We start from the raw sequence: 27,039 nt of genomic DNA on the forward strand, positions 1-27,039 counted from the left end.
TCAGATAATAAATGTTGATGCACCCGCCACACCCCAACACCATTACGCCCTCAATTCCTCACGATTCAGTGTTTTTTTTTTTTTTTCATTTATAATCTGCATGGCTGGTTTCCATGAGACGAGCTTTTGCTGCCTATATCCGCCTTGTGTACTTATTTATTTATTTTGTTTCGCTGCCGGTTTGTAAGATCGCTCGTGTCCCTTCGGTTGCCTGGCAACGCGCGTGGCAGTGGGCGCTCCTGACCTTGCGTCCGCGACCGCGCAAAGCGCGCGCGCTTAAAATAGACCCGGGGAGATTGACGTTAATTGAAAATAAGAAAAACGCAAGAAGAGCCGAGCTCCGTTCACACGGCTCGACGAGGGAAAAGGGGCATGTTGAATGGTGGAAACGATGAGATATGAGATTATTACAGTGCACGCTCGGATGCGATACCGGCTGAGCGATTCGGCAGGTGAGCCCAATTTTTTTTTATTTATGGCTGATCTGATGTGCGCCGTCGGTTCTCAATACCAGGCAGCGGTGAGAACGAACGATCCCGAGTAATAAAAGCAATTTTCCGATGCTGGTGAATAAAAAAAATATGGGTTAGTTATGAAAAGAAAAGCGTGAATTGGATTGTGTATGTGGAACGCGTTTTGACTGAACAATGAACGATGGTCTAACGAATGCGCCGCATTGCTTGTGTTTGGGAAATGGCTACGATAAAGGGATGCGGGTTTTGTAAAATAAATATTTTCATTTCATTTTCTTTATTTAATTTGATTTGATATGATTTTAAAGGCATTTTCATTCTCTCATCTGCAGCATGAACGCTTGCAATAGCAAGAGGGCGAACACACACACACACACAGAGAGAGAGAGAGAGGAGAGAGAGAGAGAGAGAGAGAGAGAGAGTTATCATTCGAATAACCTCAAAGGCATGTTTTTGCTGCATCTGGGCTGTGGGATCTCGTTAATCATAGTCATTAGATGGTCGTAAACAGTCAGCTTTGTAGTTCTACTCGTTGTCAGGCTACATAAACTTATTCGCATCTGTTTGAAAACACCGCTGCCATCACCGTTATTTAGCTGTTCCACAGGCCTGTCTGCTCGAGGGACACTCGGGGGTCGAGTAGTTCTCCGCGTGCATGCTCAATACCCGCTGATATATTAATCACGGGCGGCGCGTGACGCTGCGCGCGTGTGAATTAAAGCTGCAGTTCGTCACCTGTTGGAAAGGTAACGGCAGCTCACGCGGGAGTGCCAGTCAGAAACCAGTGTCGCGACCGTCCGTGTGGGTGAATCCAGGAAGCGAACCCGTACCCGTACCCGTACCAAGTTGTCATAGTGATTTTACCATCTGTTGGCTCGGTTTGCTTAACGCTTTCCCAGCGCGCGCACATGTGTGCGCGTGTCCAAAGGCGTTATGTTGTAGGTTTACGATACAAACACTGGCATTAGCCGATTCGAAGGAAGGGTCGTGACACCACAGGTACATTTTCACGAACAACTTGTTGTCAGATGTGCAGTGAATACTGAATCTAACTGGAGTTGTTATAATGAAATGCCCCCGCATAGTTTATTATCCGCGCGCCATCCCGCCACTGCACCGTTCAGTCGGAGCCACGGAGGAGGAGGAGGAGGGGGAGGGACAAGACTATTGGTATTCATCTCTCGTATGGTAGTCTCTTTCACCGTCCCCGCCGTGAGTCCGGGGAACACACACTCACCCCATTCCTAATGAATGCAGAAAAGCAGCAGTTTACCCTGTATCATTAAACCGACAAAAGCACAAGTTTCATGTACAGAGCTGAATTCGTCAGTTAAATGAAAGCAGACTTTATCATTTCATTTCTCACACAGTTATGTGGGTTAAATATAAAGGACCCCAATTTTGAAACACATCACTGTACAGCTGACCTGATTCAGGCGCGCGCCGTCCTCCCTTGTCCGCTAGCTATTGGAAAATGGGCACTGGAATAAACGGACTCCCAGTATTCTCTCGATGGGCTCATACGATTCAGATTAACTGACCCATATTACAGTAGTGCAGGAACCCAGAGCTAAAATAAAAACGTAAATGTAAAAGTATTTACAGAAAAGCGAGTGTTTGATTATGTTGATACAGGTAGCGTATCTCATCAGCACCATGGACAGCGACAGGAGTGAACTAACAGTAAAATATCCATAAAAGAAGCCCGTGGGTGGCTTTAGCGCATGGTTTTCTAAATTCACCATTTAAATATGGTTTATTAGTTAGTTTTTGGCTTATTTTATATTATAAATACATAGCTGTTCATGGTTTGTTCGTGTTAGTTCACATAATGCAAACAAGATTTTTTATAATGCATTAGTAAATGTTGAAATTAACATTAACAAAGATAAATAAACAGTTAAACTAGTTAACAAACGTAATTTTAATTTTATATTCAAACAAATTGTCATTTAAATATCGACTAAGCTAACTCACTGATTTTTACTAAGCATCATGTTAACTGCTAGCTAGCAAGTGGTAATGAACCACGTGTGGAACCTATCCATACATTACATGTACAGTCAATCCAAAAATTATTCAGACACCACATATATTTTTTTACTAGTGGGTGCAGGACACTATAGTTCATTCTTGTAAGTGAGGATAGCACAATAAAGTAAACTTCGACAATATATTCAAAAATTCTTCATACATTGGACTACCGGGAAAATTGATAAACAAATTGGGACCAAAAGTATTAAGACACTTTGACCTGACCATGTTTTCTTTAAGTGTTTTTTATTTATTTTTATATTCAATTGCTAATACAAACTAAACGAAATTAAGCATTGCTTAGTAATTGGTTGACCTAAATTGGTATGATCTAATTTTGTAATTAAATGTAACAGCTGACAGCTGGTTGATTGTAATCCATTACATCCCTTTCTATCAGTTATCGGACATTATCAAGATGGAATTGTTCTGATACAGTTTAACTCTGAGTTATTGTCATATATTTTCTAAACTATAGCGAATAAACTGTGATCATGTGAGAAAATGTTGAACATCCATCCAAATATTAATCTTGTGCAACAACACACAAATAACATTAATTATGTTTTACAGTCTGGTGCAAATCATACTGGGATTTAGAAATCTGCTGCAACTGCTCATTCAGTTTAATATAATTAAGTTCCGTTTAATATAATTAGTTACTGAGTTTACATAACTTTATTCTAAGTAGAACAAATGTAATATTTGATTTGTAATATTTGTGTGAAAATAATTAATTTCATTTAATTTATTTCACTCTTCGTTTTACAAGCATGACAGGGAATGATCTTGCCATTGTGTAATTCATCAAGTTATAATTGATGGTTTTAATGCCTGAACTTGGCCAGCGTATATTTCTTAAGGTCTGGTGTACCTTTAATCAAAATACTTTTCAGAGTTCAAGAGGTGCTGCATAATGGGAATGACCCAGTTAATTGCACAATGAATTATTATAATTATTTTATCCTGTAGGTTGCTATTTTAAGGCATTATAATGTCAGTGATGACATCTGCATAGCAATTGCTTTTGGTTGTTTCTGTGTATGGGATTTTGTTTTATTTTGTGTTGTTTGCAGTTCTAAAGTTGAATTTACTGGAAAGGCAATTACATAAAATAGGTCATATAAGCACCTGCTCAACACACCACAGTTTTACACCACTCTGCACAAAGTTGATATTCACTTTTATTTCTGTAACGTCTCTGAGATCAAAGCTCTGATACAGAATTATTTGATACTTAACTTTTTTTTGTATATGGCTGTAAATGGTTGCAAGACCCTTTTTTACCCAGAAAGTGTGTGTTTATGTCAAAGCCTTAGGAAGGCTTACAGATTTGGTATTTGCATGTTCTGTAAACAGTGCTTCTAGGGCATTGAGTTGGGAAATGGGGATTATAATTTTTTTAAGTTTGCCTATATAAATAAAACGTCTTTTAAATAAATAAAAAAGTGTAACTAAATAAAACTACTTAAAAGTGTAACTTTGCCAGTTTTCAATCCTAGCTTTCTATTATTACAATGTCAGTACTATTATGTAAATGAACAATGTTTAGTCATTCTCTGTTACCTAAACTAAGAAATTCACATTTATTTGTCAGCAAAAGTCTTGGTGACTTTCGACAGCTCCAGGGCTTTCGTGTAAATGGCAGTTTCTTTGTTTTCCCCTAAAACACTATGTTCAAAGTCATTTAGTCTGTAGCCTCTGCCTACAACTTCATTAGAAACTGAAAGCTACGTTTACTCTTTGAATTCTTGCACCCAGGAACAATACAAGTGGACGTCATTGTAACTTGAGGGTTTGCTAAGAAGTATTTCCTACTAAATCAAGGCAGTATTTGACTCATGGTCAAGCGAATCCATAGCAGACTGGTGTGGGAGTGGTCTGACGGCATCATGCCCACTGCATTATGGGTGTTGTTAAGTTTTCCTACCAATTTGGCAAAAGGAAAGACAAAATGCTTTTTTCTCTGTTTTCTCTAGTCAGTTTGCACCGATTTCCCTTCTACAGGCAGCCAAGTTTTGCTGAAAGTCCATTTTGCCAGCGGTGAAGTGCCCTTTAATTATCAACAGAAAAGACTTGGTTAACTGGGCAAAAAGTATTCACTTTTGAAACTTTTCTGCTTTTTTTAAAGGTGACAGAGTAAAGGTCAATGTGTTAATGATTAATGTGTTAATGAAAATCTGTCATCTACCATAACTTCTAAATTAGTGGCCCATAAAAAAAGAACATAAACCCCTCCATGACATATATCTTCATACATGACTTCACACCACATGGCCAATGCAACATGCAACAACAAAAAATGTCTTTAAAAAAAAAGGTCAGTTATGTTAATTTTTGTTTTGTTTAACATTGTTGTTACATATTGATTTTATGCAAATAAATGATGCATCCTGGAAATTGAGCCCTCTTAATGATACAATAGTTGTTTGGTGCTCAAGTTTTACCCAGCCAGAATCGCACTCACAGACTGTCAGACCTCCAGGTCTGATCTTTGGCCAGGTTTTTGAATGGGAGGAAGTAGATGTGAACTGTTGTTTTGAGGTTGGTCCTCATCACTGCAGTGCAGGTTAATGAATGCAGTGGGTTTCAGCCCATAGGCTCTACATGCTGCCATCCCACAGCGTCATGCACGCACATTGATTTCAGATAAAGCAGCTGCTCTGTGTGTTTGTGGCTGAAGCGTTGCATATCGATCCACTCATACAACTTGTGTTCTGAACACAAGCCCTGCACTATGAGACTTTAGCTCCTCCTCTCAGAACATATGAGATCCACCTGCTGATTCCTCTTGAGACCATGCAAGGGTCCAGGGTTAAAGAGTTTGTAATTTCCCCTTAGTGCATGTGTAAATATGATATGAACCACAGACTGTGTGCAATATGCAATTGAATGTTTCTGCTGGCTTTCTCTCTCTAAAGAACACCCTTTGATAGAACATTCATGTGCACAATCATTTAAAGTTTTGGGGTCAATAAGATTTAAAAAATAAAATAAATAAAAAGTTGATGTTCTAGTATTGTGTAACATTTTACAATACGTACTAAAACCTGTACTATTTTTAAAGTATTATTTTAATTTATAATTACTGTTTTCTATTTAAAAATATTTAAAGTGTAATTTCAGTGTCACACGATCCCTCAGAAATCATAATAATCTAATTTAGAGCTTAAGAATTTTTTTTTTAATTATCAATGTTAAAAACAGTATTGCTGCTTAATATTTTTGTGAAAACCTATATTTTTTCATAATTCTTTGATAGATAGAATCTTCAAAAGAACAGAATTTATTTGAAATACAAATCTTTTGTATCATTATAAGTGTTAATTTAATGCATCCAAGCTGAATAAAAAATATACGGTATATTACCATCCCCAAACTATTGAATACATACTACTGTATTCTTCTGTGTTACATTCAGTAATATTCAGATGCATACAAAGTTCTGTCATGAAACTTTAGCTGACGCATGCTGATAGGTCTTCAAAGCAACACTAGGTAACTTTTGGCATTCTAGTGGTTAACAAACACAAGTGCAAGCATTTTGCAGAAGAACACTGTAGCTGGAGCTACATCTCTCTGTCTATGTCTAGTCACACAGGTACTGGGCTATTCCGCAGCGTGCCGACCCCAACCGGACTAAAATAGTCTGAATATAAAGACTTATTATAAGTGTACCATAGCGATTTAGGATAAGACAAAAGCACGCTTTGAAAAATGGATTCATGATGTACTCGCTCATTTTGAGCACAAAAAAGTTCAACATATTGTTGCTTTAAAGGTGCACTATGTAGTATTTTTTGCAGTAAAATATCCAAAAACCACTAGGCCGGTGTTATATATTTTGTTCAGTTGAGTACCTACAATATCCCAAATGTTTTCAACTATTTGTAAATTGTGAGAAAACTGTTATTTTAACTAAGGACCCGGGACGTGTCTGCATAGCGTTTGAGGAAGTCGCCTGTCAATTGCGTCATATCTGCGCTAACCCCTGCGTTTCCGGTTTTATTTGGCAGGAGCGCTTTACTCTTAGCAGTGTGAACAAGTGAATGCACAGAGCAACGTCATAACTCATATACATTTTTAGCACAAAAAAACATATTGTTGCTTTAAAGGAACTATATTTAAGAAATGTATTTCAATTAATCATAAAATGGCCCTGATATGTCACTAGAGGGGCGGCAGTGGCTCAGTGGTTCATGTAGGTTGTCTACAAACCAGAAGGTTGGTGGTTCAATCCCCTGTTCCACCTGACCAAGTGTCGAGGTGTCCATGAGCAAGACACCTAACCCTGCTGCTCCCGACGAGCTGGATGGCGCCTTACATGGCTGACATCGCCGTCGGTGTATGAATGGGTGAATGTGAGGCAAAAATGTAAAGTGCTTTGGATAAAAGCGCTATATAAATGCAGTCCATTTACCATGCAGTCCATTTACTAGACATTAAGAAATCATGTTAATTTCAAATACTTATACCACTGACAACAGTAGTCCGGCCAGGATATTATCATTTAAAAGTCGTTGTTGCAGCCCTCAACTGATGTTGATGTTGTCATGTTGTGTTTTGGCCTGAAGCTCCACCCTCCACCTATCGGCCAATCACAAAGTCAGTAGTGTTTGGGCATCCGGGTTGCCAGATCTGCTCTAGTTACCTCAGCTGCAGCTACAAACGTTCCTGCTGGATCCTGCAGCTTATCTGGCAACCTCGAGTCAGGGGGGAGGGGGGATACACCTGCAGCACCAGATTTGGCCATAATCTTACATACACTTCCTTTACCTCAATCCGCTTGCAAACACATCGCCTCTATAGGGCACAGCTGATTGGTTCCTGCAATGTCAGTAGCCAATGTGCTTGCTGCTCAACCAATACTTGGTCAGCATCTGCTGTAGCAGTTAACAGAAGCAGCATGTCTGACTTGCTCACAGCAGTGTGTTGAGTAGTCCGGTTCTTGCTCTGCAGCAACAGCAGTGTAGCACATCTATTCCGCCAAGATCAAACACATTAACGTTGTTACATCCATTACCATGCCAAACACTCTGTCATGACAGAAATGTTGTTTTTGCATTACAAAGTTCATTTTAACTCCTTTTTTATGCTTGAAAAGTGTTCTGTCTTCAAAATAAATGCCATTTGGTTTGATATTGAGCTATCTAATGCTATGGCATTCATGCATTTTATGATTGAAATTAAGTATCCCTTTTTGAAGCCACTGTAAAATGTTATGTTGTTCAGATGTGGTTCATATTCTGAGTGGTGTGATGATAGGTTCTGGCTTACATCCTGTTTGTGTGTTTTTCAGGTTTGTGCTGAAAGGATCTAAGGAAAAATGAACAGCTTCACCTGCTGAAATCAACAACCAATATGGAGCACTTGGTGGTGCACACCTGGCTGCGAAGATGCCCACTGGATCTTCCTGAGTGTGTGGCGTTTGTTTTGGAGTGCTAGAGTGTGATTGTGTCAAAGCAGAGAGTGTCATTGAGCTAAAGGCAGAGATTTTTCAGTGTGAACGTGTGTGTGCTTTTAAGAGGGACCATGTGGCACACACAGTCAGCAACTCACCTGCCGCTTACCCACCTGCTCTGCCGACCTCTGAACTTTGCTCTGTGTTGGCTGCTTGTGTGGTTGATGTGGTCAGTCTCCATGGCAACAGCTCTGACCTACCAGCCTACAGTAAACACAGCGCTTGGCAGACTAAGGGGGATGCGGGTTGCTGTGGCAACGGAGGGTCTGGGCCCTGTGGACCAGTATTTGGGCGTGCCTTACGCTGCCCCGCCTGTAGGAGAGAAGCGCTTCATGCCGCCCGATGCTCCATCGGCCTGGTCCGGCGTACGGAACGCCACCCGCTTTCCTCCTGTCTGCCCACAGACCGTACGCAATGCGGTGCCTGACATCATGATGCCCGTCTGGGCCACCTACAACCTTGACACCGTCGCTACATACCTGCAGGAGCAGAGTGAGGACTGTCTGTACATGAATATATACGTACCCACAAAAAGTGGTGAGTACAAATGCAAAATGCAGACACACGTTCCTTATTTCATATATAAAACTTCACCGGTTTTTGTTCTCGCTTCCTAGTTCCTTCCTCATCTACTTGCTGTAGTTTTTACTTGGCACTTGGGGTATTGTAAGGCACATATTCCCCCTTATTTTTCTGTTTTAATAATATTTACATTTTATTATTTTATTTTAATATTCCTTCAAGGCAATCAGTTGATTCAGACGGTTCATGTAATTAAACAGTTTTATAAAGAATCAGTCATTTAAGTTCCTGTGCTGCATTTTAGATAATTTTTTATTGCAGGCCATTTATTTAAAAGCTGCATTTATACAAACATAGGATCTATTATATATTTAATGTTTTTGTTTTTGAGTGTGTATTTGTCTAAGTTTAAGTATTTTGTCCTTCAAAAACCCTGTTTGTGTGAAATAAAAATAAGTAAATAATCATATATATTATATATATCGGTCGGTAAATTTTTTTTAAAGAAGTCTCTGTAACAGTTTAGTTTATGGTTTAGTTTAGTTGCTTATTAGCATGCATATTACTAGGATTTTGTCTGTTTATTAGCATTTATAAAGCACATATTAATTCCTTATTCTACATGACCATCTACATCCCTTAATCCTCCCCAATACCTACATTTAATAACTACTGGATTAACTATTAATAAGCAGTAATTAAGAGTTTATTGAGGCAAAAGACGTTATAGTGGGAAATGTGTGTGTGACCGAAGTCTCTGATGCTCACCAATGTTGCATTTATATGATCAAAAATACAGTAAAAACGTTAATATTGTTAAATATTTTTACAATTTAAAATAATAATATTTTAACATGTAATTTATTCCTGTGATGGCAAAGCTGAATTTTCAGCATCATTACTCCAGTCTTCAGTGTCACGTGATCCTTTAGAAATCATAATACGCCTATTTGGTGCCCAAGAAACATTTCTTATTATTATTAATGTTGAAAACATTGTGCTGTTTTTAATCATTGATAATAATAATTTGTTACATTTATATAGCACTTTTCAAGGCACTCAAAGAGCATAGTTTTTTTAGTGTGTGTGTGTGTGTGTGTTCAGAATTTTTGATAAAAATTAAAAAGAGCTGTGTTTATTTGAAAATAAAGTTTGATCTGTGTAGATTGACTGTAGTTTAAAGCTCCCGTTCTTTGCGTGTTTTCGAAGCTTTGATTGTGTTTACAGTGTGCAATATAACATGAGTTCATGTTTCGCGTGTAAAAAAACAGTATTTTTCATACAATTTACTTATCTGTACAGCGCTGTTTTCTCTGTCCTAAAAACGGCCTGATGATTTCTTGTTCTATGAAGTCCCTCCTTCAGAAACACGTGACAAGTTCTGATTGGGCCAGCGCTTCCCGTGTTGTGATTGGACAGCAGCTTAGCGCACTTTGGCCGGAAAGGTCCCGCCTGTTACCATAACGGGGAGATGCAAGCGCTGAATGCGCGCTCTTCTCCACGTGAGAGAGCAACAAGACCACGCCCCCTATTTTGCGTGTTCTTGTGGGCGGAGGGTTAGTCAACAAAACAGTTCTAGTGACGTCATTACATCCCTGCACTTCCTGCTGTAGTCCAAACCGGCCGTTCGCTGTAGGCTTTGAAAGGGAACTTCTGTTAAATAAAATATCTCGCTTGGCATTGAACTTTATTTATGCTTTAACAGCAACATTACACACTAACTAAAGTTTGAAAGATGGAATCGCGAAGAACGGGACCTTTAACTGCTGTAGATGAAGAATAGCTTAAATCTTGGCAAACTACAGTTTCAAAGCTTCCCCAACACTCCAACAAACATAATGCACCAAGACTGAATTTTGGTTGTTAGATGTCAAAAATAAAAATAAGATATTCTATTGGAGCCCTGTTATGTTAGTTTAAACACACTGCAGTCCTCCACAGATCCTCTCAGTTCCTGTGTTTCTCAGTCTTTCTAAGCTAAATCAGAGGCTTCTCTGATATCCAGTTCAGTGCCTATGGCCAGAATCCTCTCTGTGCTTTCCTTGCAGTCTTTACGTTGAACTGAAGCAGCATCTGTGTCCACTGGAGTGAACGTTTACAGCACTGTTTTGGCCTCATTTAAAGGAATAGCAAATTTCTGCTGGTAAAATGTTGAAAGCTTTATTATTGCAGGGTTCGATGTGGGAAAGTGAACCCTTTTTTCACACAGTAATTTAGAGAAGAGTCCACTGAGCTTTTATACATCCCCCACTCACACACTTACACAGAACCCACAACACACACAAACACACCCACATGTTTCTCTGCGGTCTAGTTTCTATCTGCTCTTCTAATTTATCATCTCTCTCTCTCTCTCTCTCTCTCTCTCTCTCTCTCTCTCTAGGTACAAAGAGAACAGGCGACATGTCAGCTGACACAGAGCGTTCAGAGGATGATGGCATGTCCCGTTTTCATCATTCTTTCAGTTGAATCCATTTTTAATGTTTTTTTCCTATTCATTTTTTATCCCATCGTGGTTAATGCAGGAGAGAATCATCTGGATGATATTTACACAATGTTGCATCATTTTCAGGATGATTTTATACTGTGGTCCAGTGTGTTTGCCCCTGGTCTTGGCATGGCTTTGGGTGATTGTAGATATCATATTATCATCCACTGTACATGTGCAATTATTTGACACTGTTCCTATTTTATTTCAAATTCGTAGTCTGTATTAATAGATTTTGCCACTTTCTCTTTATACATTTTGAGCAGTAATTCAAACTGATCATTTGCAAATGCATCTAGCGAATAGACATTATTAATTTACCTACCGTTATTTGTCAACGCTGCATATGAAAACATCACTTCGCCATGAAATGACTATAATCATTGTAATAAATTAATCTCAAAGAAATTGAGTAATTCAAAGGATGAGGCAGATCTTGGCTGGTTAAATTGTCATGTTTAGTCACTTGTGCTTTGAATGTTGATAAGATAAATAGATTATTTAAACCTGAAGTCTGTCAGTGGTGCAGAAGATATCTCTGTGGAAATTTTGAGCAGCTGTGAAAAACATTTCAGAATGCAGAAAGCTTCATGTCTGTGCGTATGTGTGTGTGTGTGTGTGCGAATGCAGGGCTGAGGGATTCTCGAGATGACCCCCGTCCTGTGATGTTGTTTATACATGGTGGCTCGTACATGGAGGGCACGGGGAACATTATGGATGGTAGTGTGCTGGCCAGCTACGGCAATGTCATCGTCATAACCCTTAACTACAGAGTGGGAATATTAGGTATGTATCATATGGAAAAAACTTTTTAAGCTTTAAAATTTGGGAAAATCGGTTTATTATGGCTGAATAAGTGAAATATGAATATATTAACAAGTACAGCGTTTTTGTTCATGTTTCGGAGGAAAGATCACCTTGCACAAGATAAGATACTGTCATTCCAAATGAAACATGTCAGCCATTATAAAAACATCCAAGTCTTTAGAAGACCTCAATAATGTTTTATAAATGCTTGGGGAGGAGATATGTCCATTACAGCCTCATTCAGAGAGAGTGCGGTTAGTGTGCTTCTTTTCTAAAGAGCTCTGATTCTGTTAAATCTCAGAGAGTAAAGCATCAAAACAACGCAAATTTCCTACTCTGATGTTATCAGACAGAAAAATTACCCACAATGAAAGAAAGAGAAGAGAGGTAGAGTGAAGAATGCTCTCATCTTTAGGAATGAAAAGGTTCTGAAGAATGTTCTGAAAAGACAGCACAGCCGAACCCTATAAAACAGCAAGCATCTCTGAAAGCAAACAGTTATCATCACCTTACATTTATCATTACTGATAACCTGTCGGTTGCAATAAAACCTCTGAATGAAAGAAATGTACTCTCTGTTTGGAGTACTCAATCACTATTTCAAAGACTGTGTCTTTAATAGGCTTAGATCCTCTACCCATATCCTGACTTTCTGACTTACAGTTAGCAGGTCTCCAGAATGTCACCAAATGAGAGTGTGGAACTGAATTTTACATCCGGTTGCACATGTGCGACCAGAAAATGTAGGCGTGTTCATTCAATAGATTCACTCCAATTACATGCTCTCTAGAATGCTATATTTGCTGATGTGACACACATGAGATCTATTTAACCAATACTGTCACATTTTTTATTTGTTTTACGGTTTTTATAGAAGTACATGACTCAAACATAATGAAGTCATTTTATTTAAAAGAAGAAACCTGTTCAAACAAACATAATGCAAACACAAAACCAGTCCTTATGCTCTGCACAGTAATGATTTAACCATCAGCCTGCGTTATTACACTGTTTTCATTACAATGGTAAAGTGTGCATTTCTTTCTTTGCTGCCAACTACACAAGCCATGCTCTACCTGTTCGCTATAAGTATCGTTCAACAACTGGTTCATCATGTTAACTTCACCAAAGACATGTACCAGTTCATTCAATTCGTCCATGAACTAGATCTCTCTTTCAGACTCAAAAGTATCTCGGTCAGTAAAGGTCGCATTTGTCGCAACAAATCTCATACTCGAAACGCTATTGGCTCAAGATTTTGTCATTTGAGTATTAGTAATACAGTGGAAATTAGCATGTTGATTTATGGTGTGCACCCCTAAATTTTCAGGTTGTGCTCCTAAAATTTTAATTTGGGGGCCACTGTGCTCCTAGTGAAAAACGTTAGTCTTGAGCCCTGGATAGATGAACTTATCAAAGCTCTTTTGTACATCTTAAACAAAGATATTCAAAATATTGCTGGGCAGGCTGTTAGCAGCTCCTAAAGAACAGAGTCAATCCCAATGGCGTGCCCCAAACAGGGTCTAGTTCCCATTCAGTCGGTCACTTCCACCGCCACGTCAGAGACCGACAAATAGGAATCTCGCTAGCAAGAGCCAATCTACTTCGAGTGTAACTAAATGAGCCAATTGACATTGGCATGCAATGATTGCACCAGCTGGTCATGCCACAAAGCGTGGGTATAAATGAGACACAGGTGCTTGCATCAAATTAGCTTTTTGCTCAAACTTACTGAGCATGCCTTTTGTGGATACAGACCTCTTCAGTCTGTGTTTTTGTGACGGCACAGCAGCGTGGTACTTGTACTGTCTCTCTGTTTTGTTTGTAAGAGCAAACACAAAGGCTGCTCTCACAGCTGGTCCGGTGTGCTAGGTGAAGACCGCTAAAAAGCCGCTCTTATGGCTGGTAAAAGAGAGAGTGCGCACATCAGCTTGCACTACTTCCCGGACTGTGTCGCTGTGACCGTCTTCCCTGCTTTCTTCAGCACCAAGGAGAGCATCCTTCTAAAAGAGCTGCACAGATAGAGCTTGCGTCTTTTTCAAGATGACATTATTTCAGTGTGTTTCTGGATGCGGTGGTTATCTGTCACCAGCACTGTATCTGCTGTTTGTCCGTTCAGCACGCTCTGCGTTGCAGGCTTTGGTTTGGCGTTATATTCCACAGAGCTCCTTCAGTGTACGATATGGGTTCCGCAGCGTTCCCTCCTACTAGAGGACACACTTTCCCAGCGTTATCCAATAAGTCACTGAGCGGGTCATCCAGAACAGCAGTGATGGACTTCTCTGTGTGAGAAGAGGTAAGAGAGCTCAGGAGGCTCACACAGGGCACTGGAAGGGGGCAGAGGCAATGGCACTTTGATAGGGATTCCTATTCATCATTTTTTGACGTGGTGTCGGAAGTGACCAGTCTGAAACTCGAGTCTGAGACAAAAAATGACTTGCAACTTAACTTGGTCTCACAAGCAACTGACCTGAGATTTGACTCTAGACTTGACTTGGACTGGACATGGACTTGAAGACTTAGACTTGTTGAAAAAACTCTTTTAGCATGGCATTATCAATTACGTTCTCTATTTACTACCTCACATGACAGCACAAAACGCCACCTTTTACAACTCATTCATTGACAAATAGTGCTGCAGCAGCAAATATCACAAAACATTTCTAAACACACCAAGCCCACCGGTGTGTGACTTATCTGCAGGTATGCAAATTCATCACCCGTTAGAAAACTGCTGTTATATAAATTAGCAAGAAATAGTAACAATATAGTCAAGACTTACCTTAAAAAAAAGCAATCAATTAATGAAGCTGGGGTGTTACACAGCAGCAGAGGCTTGCTCGCAGTCGGTTTTCAAGTACACATTTCCATGTCCTTTCATACGCAATTTATGACCTTGACCGACTCATTTCCACAAACAAGATATGCAGATGGAAATGTTCTTCGTGTTGTTTACTATAGCCTAACGCTCCCCTTGTGGCGGTTAATTTTAAAGGAACTGTATGTAAGAAATGTATTTCAATGAATCATAAAATTGCCCTGATATGTTACTAGACATTAGACAATAAGAAATCATTTTAATTTCAAATACTTATATAACTCACAACAGTAGTCCGGCCAGGATATTGTCATTATAAAGTTGTTGCAGCCCTCAACTGATGTTGATGTTGACATGTTGTGTTTTGGCCTGAAGCTCCACCCTCCACCTATCGACCAATCACGAAGTCAGGAGGGTTTGGGCATCCGGGTTGCCAGATCTGCTCTAGTTACCTCAGCTGCAGCTACAAACGTTCCTGCTGGATCCTGCAGCTTATCAGGCAACCTCGAGTCAGGGGGGAGGGGGAGAGGGGTTACACTGATCTACAGTCATTTGAAAGTGATTGCAGTACCAGTTTTGCCCACAATCTTACATACACTTCCTTTAAGTAGTATTGTGTGTGCTTTATTAAGCAATTTTAAAGTAAAAGTATTTGTTTTGATAGTTCAATACACTGTTAATTATAACAACTAGCTGGGAAAAAAAATATTGCTAAAAATAGAAAAAAGACTTGACTTGATATTTCTTGGACCGCAGAGACTTGAAACTTAACTTGGACTGCAGGGACTTGTGAACATGTCTGACGTCCGGTCACCTCGTTCTCTATACCCTGCTGGGATGCCAGTCCACCTACGCGGCTCTTCATTAAAAAACTGCAATTGAGCAACTGGTGCAGTCATTGCATGCCAATGTCCATTGGCTCGTTTAGTTACACTTGAAGTAGGTGGTTCTCAGACATGGCGTCTCCTTTCCTTGTTCAGGGAACAAGGGTTGCATACGTAACCAAGATGTTTTGGCTGGGTAGAAGCATAACCCAGTTAGCCCCTACTGGCAGATGCCATAACTACACCACCTGATTTTCTTTTGTGTCAAGAAAAGTATAGCTACAGTAAAACTGAACAACTGGCAATCAATAAATGAGAATTCTAATGATTTATTTTTTTAATGCATGGTACACATAGTATAATTTTGGGCTGTCCCAGACCGAAGATGGCCAATTATGTTGATTTCCGTGTTGGCCACAAAACATCGGACCTACGTCGTACAGTGAGAGAGATTCTTAAACGGCTATTGTCATGGTTTTGCGACCAAAGATAGCATGCAATAATTTTCTGACAATGTCAGAAATTTAGAATGATCATCTCACAGTGTGTTTGCTGCTTCGACCTATGTCCACTGACTAATAAAATGCAACATGAAATGGCATATTGATCAACGTGACTTGGTGGTAAAACTTAAAACTATTTACCTCAAGCTCCATTTGCAAAATTGGCATGCCAAGTTTTCCTCTATTCCCTAATCTTGCATAGCCAGACCTTCAGACTAACAGCAGATGGTCTGGACTCTACCGCAGCTTTCATTGACTAAGGACTGCCCAAGAGGATGTTTGACTGACATGTAACGCAACCAATCACAGTTTGTTTTGTGCCGTGTCATGTTTAGGGCCATGAAAATGTAAAGATGATGTCCCAGCAATAACAGACTGGCATGCATCTATAAATTATTAATTCTAGAATGTTGTGCAAGTTTACTGCAACAATGGAGCTGTGAACATTACACACTTTTGAAATGCCAGCGTTCAGTTGATCCTTGTAAGCGTTCATTGTCACAGTTGTAAACACGTTCTTCTGCCACGAGTCACAGCATTTGTTTCCAGGCAGACAGTTAACAAACTCAACACACGCATCTTACAGACATCCTATAGAATTCAACCAATCAAATGACGACTTTGAAACTCCTGAAGTGTTTCCAGAAAAGTGTGCCATATGCATCAGGCGTTAAGCCAACGGTCTGTGACGTCTGAGGCTGAGACTATATTTTCCCTAGCCATGACCGCATCTATATTCTCCTTTTTTTCTAATCTTGCTCTATTTGTTTATCACTAGCACATTTTATTCTTCTATACTAACTTGCGTCGTAGCCTACGATTCAACGTACAGTCTACATATATGTCGTACCTAAGTATTAAATCCATGTCGTACAGTGTGATATGTAATGATCTTATAGGATTGCTGAATTTGTGCAGTCTATATCAGACATTTGGTATAGACCTCCCTGACCTGCAACTTACTTCATAAGGTTTCCGAGCATTTCCAGGTGGTGTGGCCATATTCAGAGTTTAAGGTTTTTTTATGCATCATTACAAAAAATGATACCCACAATCTCAGTGATACTGAGAACTGCGGTAAATTTGTTCTATTTTCAGCTGCCAAAAAACATAAACGAGACAAAAAGATTGAACTTTTTTTAGGATCATTGATGAGTAGTCCAAAAAAAAAGATGGTTTTTCAAATCTTTCTGTCCTCCCTCTTCATCTCTCTGACAGGGTTTTTAAGCACAGGTGACCAGGCCGCTAAAGGGAATTATGGCCTCTTGGATCAGATTCAGGCTCTCCGCTGGATCAACAAGAATATTGGATATTTCGGTGGTGATCCAGGCCGCGTGACCGTGTTTGGCTCAGGAATCGGAGCGTCCTGTGTCAGTTTGCTCACTCTTTCACACCATTCTGAAGGTCAGAGATCAGACAATTCAAATAATATTAATACTGAATTCAACATATAAACATAATGTCACAGATGCAGTGAAATTCTCCCCGCTACTGTTCCAAATATTTATATTCAGAACATCATCATTCATGAACATACTGTACATCGAAACAGAGGGACCTGACAGTGAGTATACTTCGATAAAAACCATATTAAAATATGATTTCATAATGATAATACATACATTTAAATATCAATTAATTATTTGGAAAATAGAGATAATGGACAAAATGTCCTTTTAAAATCTGCTCATTGGAATCCTGGTAATGAGGTCATTTTCTATGATTATACTTATTTAATTATACCCTCTGTGATGCCTTATATGGTAATGAGTTAAAGGTGCGTCTCGGTAAGGCACGTATAGTGTATTTTTGCAGTCTGTAACTGCTGAGACAGCTGCCTCTGCAACCATGACCACTGTCACATCTGAGTTTCAGTTACCACGGTAATCTCTGCTGTAACCATGGTAACTTGTCTCCTGCCTCATCAGCCTTATCCCTCTGTTGTGGGCCTCAAGTGTGTGTAGGTGTGTCTGTCACTGCAAGGCGTGTGTGCAAAGTGTGTTTTACAGAGATCAGAGCCAATTGCACACGCCTGCAGGGGTATTGATCCTACATCATCGTTTTGCTTCGGTGTACAGTACTGATAACTTCTCTACCTTTTCATCTCTTTCACTCACTGTTTTGTCTTCTCTCTCTCTCTTTATGTCATTTTTGGCCAATTTGACACGAATCCCCCTATTTCATAGCCATATCTGATGCATGCGTTTGTTGGTACATACAGCTGAATAATTGTGTAGCTCTTCTCACCTAATGCATTTACAGCCTGAATAAAACCCAGCCGCACTTATCTAAATTGTAAGATAGGTGGTTGTGTATTGAATGACATCTCCACCACAACTGGTATCTGTTTTCCAGAAATCCTGCTTTCTTACGGAAAACCTATCTCTGTTTTTGTCCAAATTGACTGTCACTACCAATTTTTGCAGTTATTGCTCCAGAAGGGAGTGTCCTCTTTTTGTAGTTTTTTGTAGGGGGGACAGCAGAACAGGTCGTCCCCATCGAGCAGACATTTGTTTTTTGTGTGTATAGAGTGAGTACAGGGGTGACAGACTGCGCTGGTACTGTTGCTATATCATTTATGTAGAGGTTCAAAATGATTGGACTTAATCTACATCCCGTTCTCTCTACCCTCCTAACATTTAACTATGGTTTCTACGGTTTGTTGCTTCTCTGAAATACACTGATAATAAGTCATTAAGACTTAAGCTCTCTTTAAATTATTCTGACTGTTCTAGACCGAGTAAAATATGCAGTATGACTTCAAACAATCAAAAATCAATTTTACTGTTCACTAGAAAGGCTCTTCTGCAGACAAGGATAAAAAGGATCAATCTACATATTTATATGAATTCTGTTGCATTTTGTATGCCTGAATGTAATATTTTCTACATGACGGCGATAGAGGAAATTTCATGAAATGTAATATTTTTTGTTTATTATCTGATGTGGTTATGTGACATTTATTCATTCCTCCACTCTATTAAACAAGAGTCTTAATTTATTTTATATGTTTTTATACTCCCACACTATGCTAACATAAATTGATATAGCATCAAAAGCACAGGTTTTTAAACTAGGATACCACCATTGGTGCAAAGATTAGGTATTATATTTTTTAATGCAGTTTAAAGTTTATGAAAGGCACAATATGTATGATTTTTGGATTAAACTATCCAAAAACCACTAGAACAATGTTATATATTTTATGTTATTTTGTTATATGTTTTTGACCTGTTAATAACCTTACATTATCCCAAATGTTTCCAAGAATGTTTAAATCCAAAGAAATAAGCAATTTTAACCAGGACACGGACAGAGTCAATGACATCATACCCGCGTTACCCTCGATTTCTGGAAAAAACAAACATGGAAAACCATGGAAACACCAAAGACACTTTAATATATTATGTGTATTATTAGACAGGTGAGCAACTGTTTGGAACATATCATAACATGTCAAAACATATAATTGTTATATAGCTCAACACAGTTTGTCTTATTGTTTAAATCTCGTTTTGATTTACCAAAGGTATCATATTTTACCATGTCTAATATCGATCTAGCTTACTGCAGTGTGCAACAAGTCTCTCATACTAGCCGCCGAGTAGCGTTATAACATAACTTTTAACAGACTCAGATGTATATAATATGATAAAACAGTGTTGCATTTCACTACATCCGCTTGACTGGAAGAAACGGAATAATAAAAGCTCCACTACTCTGTCGCGTTCGTCTCTCATTAGCAATCGCTCCAGCAGCCTTGTTCCACTCCAACGGTTTTCAGCACCATCCTGCTTCATACTACAGTAAACGTTAATAAATCTTTAATACATTAGCTCATATGAATATAATTTCTGCCCAAGTCCAGTTGGATTCATTTCCACTGGCTGCAGAGGTGAAGACAACAACTCCCATGATGCCACACTCATTCACAGCGTCATCAAGCTACACCTTTGTTTTGAATAAGCAAATATTACATATTGCTCCTTTAATACTAGTAAATATTTTCCACATTATTATTAAATTAGCTTTGGATTTACTGTGACAACATTAAAGGCTTAAAAAATACTATATAATAAATAAATAATATACAAATATTTTAATTATCATGCCTAATTTTTTTCATGCAGTAAAAATAGGTGAGAAAAAAAAAACTTATTTAAAGGCCATTACATACTCTGCAAGAACTGAGAAAAAAGTTCTTGCTCCCAGTTCTGCGAGAACAAAATGTAATTTAGTTCTCGCAGCCCTGGTTCGGGAGTTCTCACAGCTTGTTCTCGACACATCGCCTGAGCAGAAACTTTTTTTCTTGTGGGTGTCTGAGAACTATTGTGTGATTGGTCAGAAATGTAAAGTGGGCGTGGCTAATGCAGAGAAACTGAAATGTTCAGCACCTTCTTTTCTCGTGAAGTATAGAATGTCTTGGCCAGAACGAGCTTTGTTCTTGTTCTTGCCACCTCAATAAAATTAACATATTTCTTTGTTCTTGCGGAGTGTGTGCCAAGCTTTAGGCTTTTTCTATTCTGTTTGGTAATATGTACCAATTTATGTGTGTGTATTAAAAGCTTCAATGGGTAAATTCTTTGTGTGTGGCAATAACACACTTGGCAATAATGCTCTTTCTGATTCTGATAATAGCTGGCTTGAGCTTCAAGTCCCGAAATTCAGCTCCCATCTGGTGAGTGATGGGCATGTTTTACACCCAGTAGGGCATCCCAGTAGGATGTAGCTGTTAAAGTTGTTTCTCCACTGTTTCCTTGTAGAGTAATTTGCAGTCAGAAATGCATGTGCTAATTATGAAAGCCTTTTCTTGGTTGAAATGAAGTAGTGGAATTAAATAGATCCAACCTTTTTTAGTCACCTGATCAAGGTTGGTGAAATTTCTTTACATGACTTTCATACAGTGCAACCATAGAGCCATGGTAAAAGCTCATTACAACAACAGTCCTGCTGGAGCAATCTGGGGGCAAAAAGATTTTGCTAAAGGCTGCAATAGTGAAGTGTTCTAGGCCTATCAAGTTTGGGATTAGTGTCTATATAGACATGTTAGCTGCCCGATATCTGTAATCACTGTCTCAGAGGAGATAATTGAATGTGAAAAATGAAATGATAAAAAAAAGCCCACCACTAACCAGATGGGAGATGAATTCGGTAGGTTCAGGTTCAAGCTAACTAATATTATATTATCTTACTGATTACAAATCTGTGAGAGCCGCTGAATACAAAGTGTCAAAATTGAGCAATAAACATAATTCAATTGGAGCATTTGACAGAATCGGTGTGTGGTCAAGGAAAAATGGCACTTTAAAAGCATAAATGACCCTGAAGATCAATTGCCCATTGATTAAAAAAGTTAATTTTTAACAATGGGCCGAACAGATTGTTTTCCAAATGTAAAAAAAATGGCCTGTTCAGCATGTACTGCCACTGTATTAAATGATCTAATTTAATATTTGAGAATAGATGAGAAAAATATAATAATTTGGTTGAAGGTTGTGAGGTTCACATAAAGGTGGCCTTCAGTCTCTTAGAAAGCTCAGGATGTGGATGGACCAGTTTTTCATGACAGATGAAAGATACTGCAACTGCCCTTTGTGGATATAATACTAATATAATTACTGATATGGAATATTGGCATGGCATTTACGGTTTTATTTTCTTCTGACATTCTGTTCTCTCTCCAGGTTTGTTCCACAGAGCAATAATTCAGAGCGGCTCAGCACTGTCCAGTTGGTCAGTGAACTATCAGCCTGTGAAATACACTCGTCTCCTCGCAGAGCGTGTCGGCTGTAATGTCCTTGACACACAAGTAAGATGTTTGTTTTAATTTTAAGTGTATTTTGAGTTATTAAAGGGTGACATTACAGCTGTGGGTGTTTTATGCAGAACTTTTGTGTGCACTACTGTTGAAAGATTTGGGGTTGGTCAATTTTTTTATACAAAAATACTTTGAAAACCGTTTTAAAATGCAATTTATTGCTGTGATGGCAAATTTGAATTTCCTTCTGCATCATTACTCCAGTCTTAAGTGTCATAATATGATCCTTCAGAAATCATTCTAATATGCTGATTTGCTTGCTCATGAAACATTTCTTCTTATTATCAATGCTGAAAGCAGTTGTGCTGCTACATATTTTAGATCATTTTTTTCAGGACTCTTGATGAATAGTCACTTTTGATTGATTTAATGTGTCCTTGAAAAGTTTGGTTTTGAAAAGAAAAACACTGCAAACTGACAGCTTTGAGGTCAACCTGTTACTAACTAGCCTTTTTACCAGTTATGTAGGTGAGAAAGCAGATATGGAGCTTGAGTGATCAAATGGAATTCAAGCGTAGTTCAGGCAGACCACTGATCGATAAACGATATCAGCTGACGCTCAGCTGATTTACTCCACCACCTACTCTAATCAACTGTAGTATTTAAACTCATTCAAACATATGCTCAGTCTGTCGCATAGACATTTACACCCACCTCCACCCCTTCACCTCCTAGTATCTTCATATTGAGTATTGGATTCTGTATAGAAAATCTATGTATCATTGTATCTCTTTCTGTAATATATGCTAAGACACTTTATTTGAAAGCTGGGGGATTTATGTTTCAAGGATGTATCTTAAGCTGTCTAGTATGGCAGCTCAAGCACCTTGGAGCCTAAGCCTTTCGCCAAATTCAAAGATTGTCAATAAATTTCATTCTCAAAGTGGTCCTGACTGAAATAATGGTGGTGTGTTTTATGCAGGACCTGGTCCTCTGCATGCAGAAGCGTAGCTACAGGGAACTGGTGGAGCAGGAAATTCAGCCAGCACGCTTTCATGTGGCCTTTGGCCCGGTCATTGACGGTGACCTCATCCCGGATGACCCTGAAGTGCTAATGGAGCAGGGCGAGTTTCTTAACTATGACATCATGTTGGGTGTTAACCAGGGCGAAGGCTTCCGCTTCGTAGAGGGCGTGGTGGAACCAGAAGAGGGCGGAGTTTCTGGTTCGGATTTTGACTTCACAGTGTCTGATTTTGTGGACGGTCTCTACGGTTATCCAGAAGGGAAAGACACTCTTAGAGAGACCATAAAGTTCATGTACACCGACTGGGCCGATCGTGACAATCCTGAGACCCGCCGCAAAACCCTCGTGGCCATGTTTACGGATCACCAGTGGGTGGAGCCAGCTGTGGTGACAGCCGACTTGCATGCACGTTACGGTTCTCCAACCTTCTTCTATGCATTCTACCACCACTGCCAGAGCCCTATGAAGCCTCCATGGGCGGACTCTGCACACGGTGATGAGCTCCCCTATGTATTTGGCATTCCGCTTATTGGTCCCACCGAACTCTTTCCCTGCAACTTCTCCCGTAATGATATCATGCTGAGCGCCGTCGTTATGACCTACTGGACCAACTTTGCAAAGACTGGGTAAAACAGAACACTCTATAATTTAGCACAAGGAACTAATCAAAACAATATGCACACTATTTTCATTGACAATACAACAATAAAATATCTGGACTTTGTTTTGCAAACATGCCACTCTGTAATCAGTTATGTAATCATTAAAAACATCTATTTTGTTCACAGTCCATTGCGTGAAAGTAGTAGTAAAAAGGCATTACACATTAGTAAGATAATAGTATATTACACTATAGCATGTTGCCACAGTACAACTAGCTCCCATCTTACCCAGCCACCAGGGAATGGTAAACAAGTGTGAATGGTAAACTGGTAAACATTCACTGTGACCTTGAAGTTGGTCACAGGGAGCATAGAGAAACTGTAGGAGGAGTAATGCTGTAAGTAAATTTCAACCTTAAACAGCATTTAAATCAATGAAACAGTGCCTTCTGGTGGAAAGAAAGTGGCATTAAAACATGTACCTGTAGATACATGCTGTACACATATATTAGCTCACAACAGTCATTTTGAATGTGTTGATAAATCTTGTAAATGTTTGATATGTGTTTAAAATAACAGTCTACATATTTATTCACTAAATCCTGTTTAGTTTGGGGTCAGAAAAATATTTTGAGTATTTTATGCTCACTAAGGCTGAGTTTATCTTATAAAAAAAAAGTACTGTAATATTGTGAACTATTATTACATGTTTAAATAACTTTAGATTTTAATATATTTTAAAAACAAAATTTTCCCCTGTGATGGCAAAGCTGTAATTTCAGCAGCATCATTGCTCCAGACTTCAGTGTCACATGATCCTTGAGAAATCATTCTAATATGCTGATTTGCTGTTCAATTATTATTATTATTGTTAATGTTGGAAACAGTAGTGCTGCTTAATATTTTTGTAGAATTACTTAGTAAAAATTGCTTTATTTAATGCATCCTTGCTGAATATAAAAAACTCTTACTGACCCTAAACTGCTAAATGGCAGTGTACATTTTTCCCGTTAGTTTTTCATCAGTAAAATGTTCATTTAGCTGACTAAATTTATATGCAATTATGCAAAATGGACTAAACTGAATCATTATATGAGCTAAATGTACTAAAACAAAACAAAAAAAGACTTTTATATAGTTCAGATGTAATTAATTAACTGTTTTTTGTGTGTCTGTTTGTTTAGGGATCCAAACAAGCCAGTTCCTCAGGACACTAAGTTCATCCACACCAAGGCAAACCGTTTCGAAGAAGTGACATGGGCCAAGTACGGTCCTCATGACCAGCTGTATCTGCATATTGGGCTGAAGCCTCGTGTTCGGGATCATTATCGGGCCACTAAAGTGGCCTTCTGGAAGCACCTGGTACCTCACCTGTACAATCTGCACGACATGTTCCACTACACGTCGACCACCACACGAGTTCCACCTCTTCTGACCACACACAGCTCTCACAGTGCCACGCCGCGGCCAGGGGGCAACAAGGCTCGTACCCCCGGTAAACAGTCCCCCCAGTCCACAGCACGCAGCGGACCCCTGGTCATTGCCAATCCGCGCGACTACTCCACAGAGCTAAGTGTCACGATCGCTGTGGGAGCATCGCTCCTCTTCCTCAACGTCCTGGCCTTTGCTGCCCTCTACTATCGCAAGGACAAACGCAGTCGACAAGACACGCCCCCTCAGTCTGGACCTCAGCGCCAGACCCCGCCCAATGACCTCAGCTACACGCCCACCTCCATCTCCGGGGGTAACCAGGAAGAGGGGTCACTGTGCGACCCCCTACGTTTGACCCCGGCGTCATCTCCGCGGGATTACGCCCTCACACTTCGCCGCTCACCGGATGACATTCCACTCATGACACCCAGTTCTGTCGCCATGACACCGAATAGCGGGACCATGACACCCAACACAGTTAGCTTGACACCCAATAGTGTTAACATGACGCCCAACACCATCACCATGTCTCCTAATTCCTTGATGGGGTATCCCAGCATGCACCCTTACAACACTTTCACACATGGATACAACTCCACCAGCCTGCCCCACCCACACTCAACAACACGTGTATAACATGCAACAGAAACTCCACACGCCAACACACAACACTCACATCCCACAAATCCTTACAACACAATCACAGCGACTGATTACTGTAAACCAGATCAAACCAGTGCAAGCGGTATTCGAAAGTAAAATAGCAGGTGAAACTAATACATAACATGAGCACAATCACCTGATTTACAGCACTACTGACAGTACGACCCATCAGTATAAACAATAATATAAACCAGAAGGAAATGAACAATATATCCAGAAGGAAGTGTCACAGTACGGCTCATGTCTGACCTATGTCTATACAGACAATATTCACGTTATATGAGCAGTTAAGAAACTTCTCTGTGGAATAAGAACGAGCGGATTACCTGGAGGGGGAGCCGAGGGCGAGCTGCAAGACTCTAAAACCCTCTACACCCTGCAGGTGGTTTGAGAACAGTAGGGGGCGCTGGAGTCCCATCAGTGGTTCACCATTATGAACCAAGCAAGCACTTATTCTAAGATATGTAATAATAATAATAACCTGTAATAACAAACATATTAATGGCTATTGTACAGTATAACATATATTAACGTCAATGTACAGACAGCTTTTTTGAATGTGTCAGGAAAAAAAAAATATTTCTAATCGTTTTTAAGCTCAGATTATATCCATAGCAAAGGTCATTTGAAGCCCAGATTGATTTTAAATCCTAAACCTTTTTTTTCTTTCTTTATAATCGCAAAAGTGTACTATTTTATACCATATTTCTCTCTCTCTCTCTCTCTCTCTCTCTATGAACGGGTGAATTATGTAGGCTGTTTTACTTTTGGTATAATCAAATTATTTAGGTGTAGATTACACAAACAGATCACGCCGAGTATTTTAAAGAACACGGCGTGTGTGTGAAGATTATTTGTGGGCGAGAGAGAGCAGGTGTGTACAATTTTCAAGTTAAGCATCTTTAGATAATTTGTCTTGCTAAATGTTATCATTTTGTGAAAATGCTTTTCGATCATCTTAAATCTGTATTGTATCTGAGTTTGTTTGATATGTTTTGTGAAATGTTCGAACTCAATTTGAAAGCATTGAGATTTTTTTCAGTATTTATCAGTGATATGACATCACTCATACAGTAATATGACATCACTCACGCTGTGATATGACATTCAGGATTTGCTGAGAACTTATAATGTTAATCTTTCCCATGAAACATGAATGTGGTGATTTGTACCGAACACAGGGCTTCTCTGATGAAGGACGTTCTAAAATATCATGTTTACTACGGAGCTGCACAGAGTTTGCACAGGGGATAATCGTGTAGTCATGGTGTCATATCCTGCCAGATGGTTAGATTCTCTATGTTACCCATGCTAACCACCCCTGCCATGATTTTTGTGCCAAATTTGCGATAGTTTCCTGGTAACCAGCAGAACGTTTGTCTGTTAACGTGTTTGTGTGAAAGTTCAACAGCTTTATAAAAGAATTTGCAGTATTTACAAGCATTCGAGTTCATCTGGACTTTGAAGAGGAAAGACACAGAGTTGGACAACAGCAGTGTGTCTGTCCTGGATGAGGGTGACCTGTGTGCAGCTGCTCAGGTCTGTTGATTTTAACAGCTTGCAGAAGTCTGTTCTTTTATACTCTGTTATTTCTGCCTCAAATTTGCAGTAAATATTGAGTTTGCCTAAAA

At 39.4% G+C, this 27,039-nt stretch overlaps 1 protein-coding gene across 1 annotated transcript; it reads left to right on the forward strand.

Moving 5' to 3' along the window:
• The first annotated feature begins 226 nt into the window (after window positions 1-226).
• nlgn3b (neuroligin 3b) lies at window positions 227-27,039 on the forward strand. The gene is made up of 8 exons (XM_067439145.1): window positions 227-452; window positions 7,807-8,505; window positions 10,874-10,927; window positions 11,609-11,764; window positions 17,149-17,334; window positions 21,615-21,739; window positions 22,671-23,338; window positions 24,499-27,039. The coding sequence occupies exons 2-8, from the start codon at window positions 8,040-8,042 to the stop codon at window positions 25,379-25,381; spliced, it is 2,538 nt and encodes an 845-aa protein (XP_067295246.1). The 5' UTR covers window positions 227-452; window positions 7,807-8,039; the 3' UTR covers window positions 25,382-27,039.

The sequence above is a fragment of the Pseudorasbora parva genome, chromosome 3, assembly GCF_024679245.1.
Source record: "Pseudorasbora parva isolate DD20220531a chromosome 3, ASM2467924v1, whole genome shotgun sequence".
In the NCBI taxonomy this organism is placed as follows: Eukaryota; Metazoa; Chordata; class Actinopteri; order Cypriniformes; family Gobionidae; genus Pseudorasbora; species Pseudorasbora parva.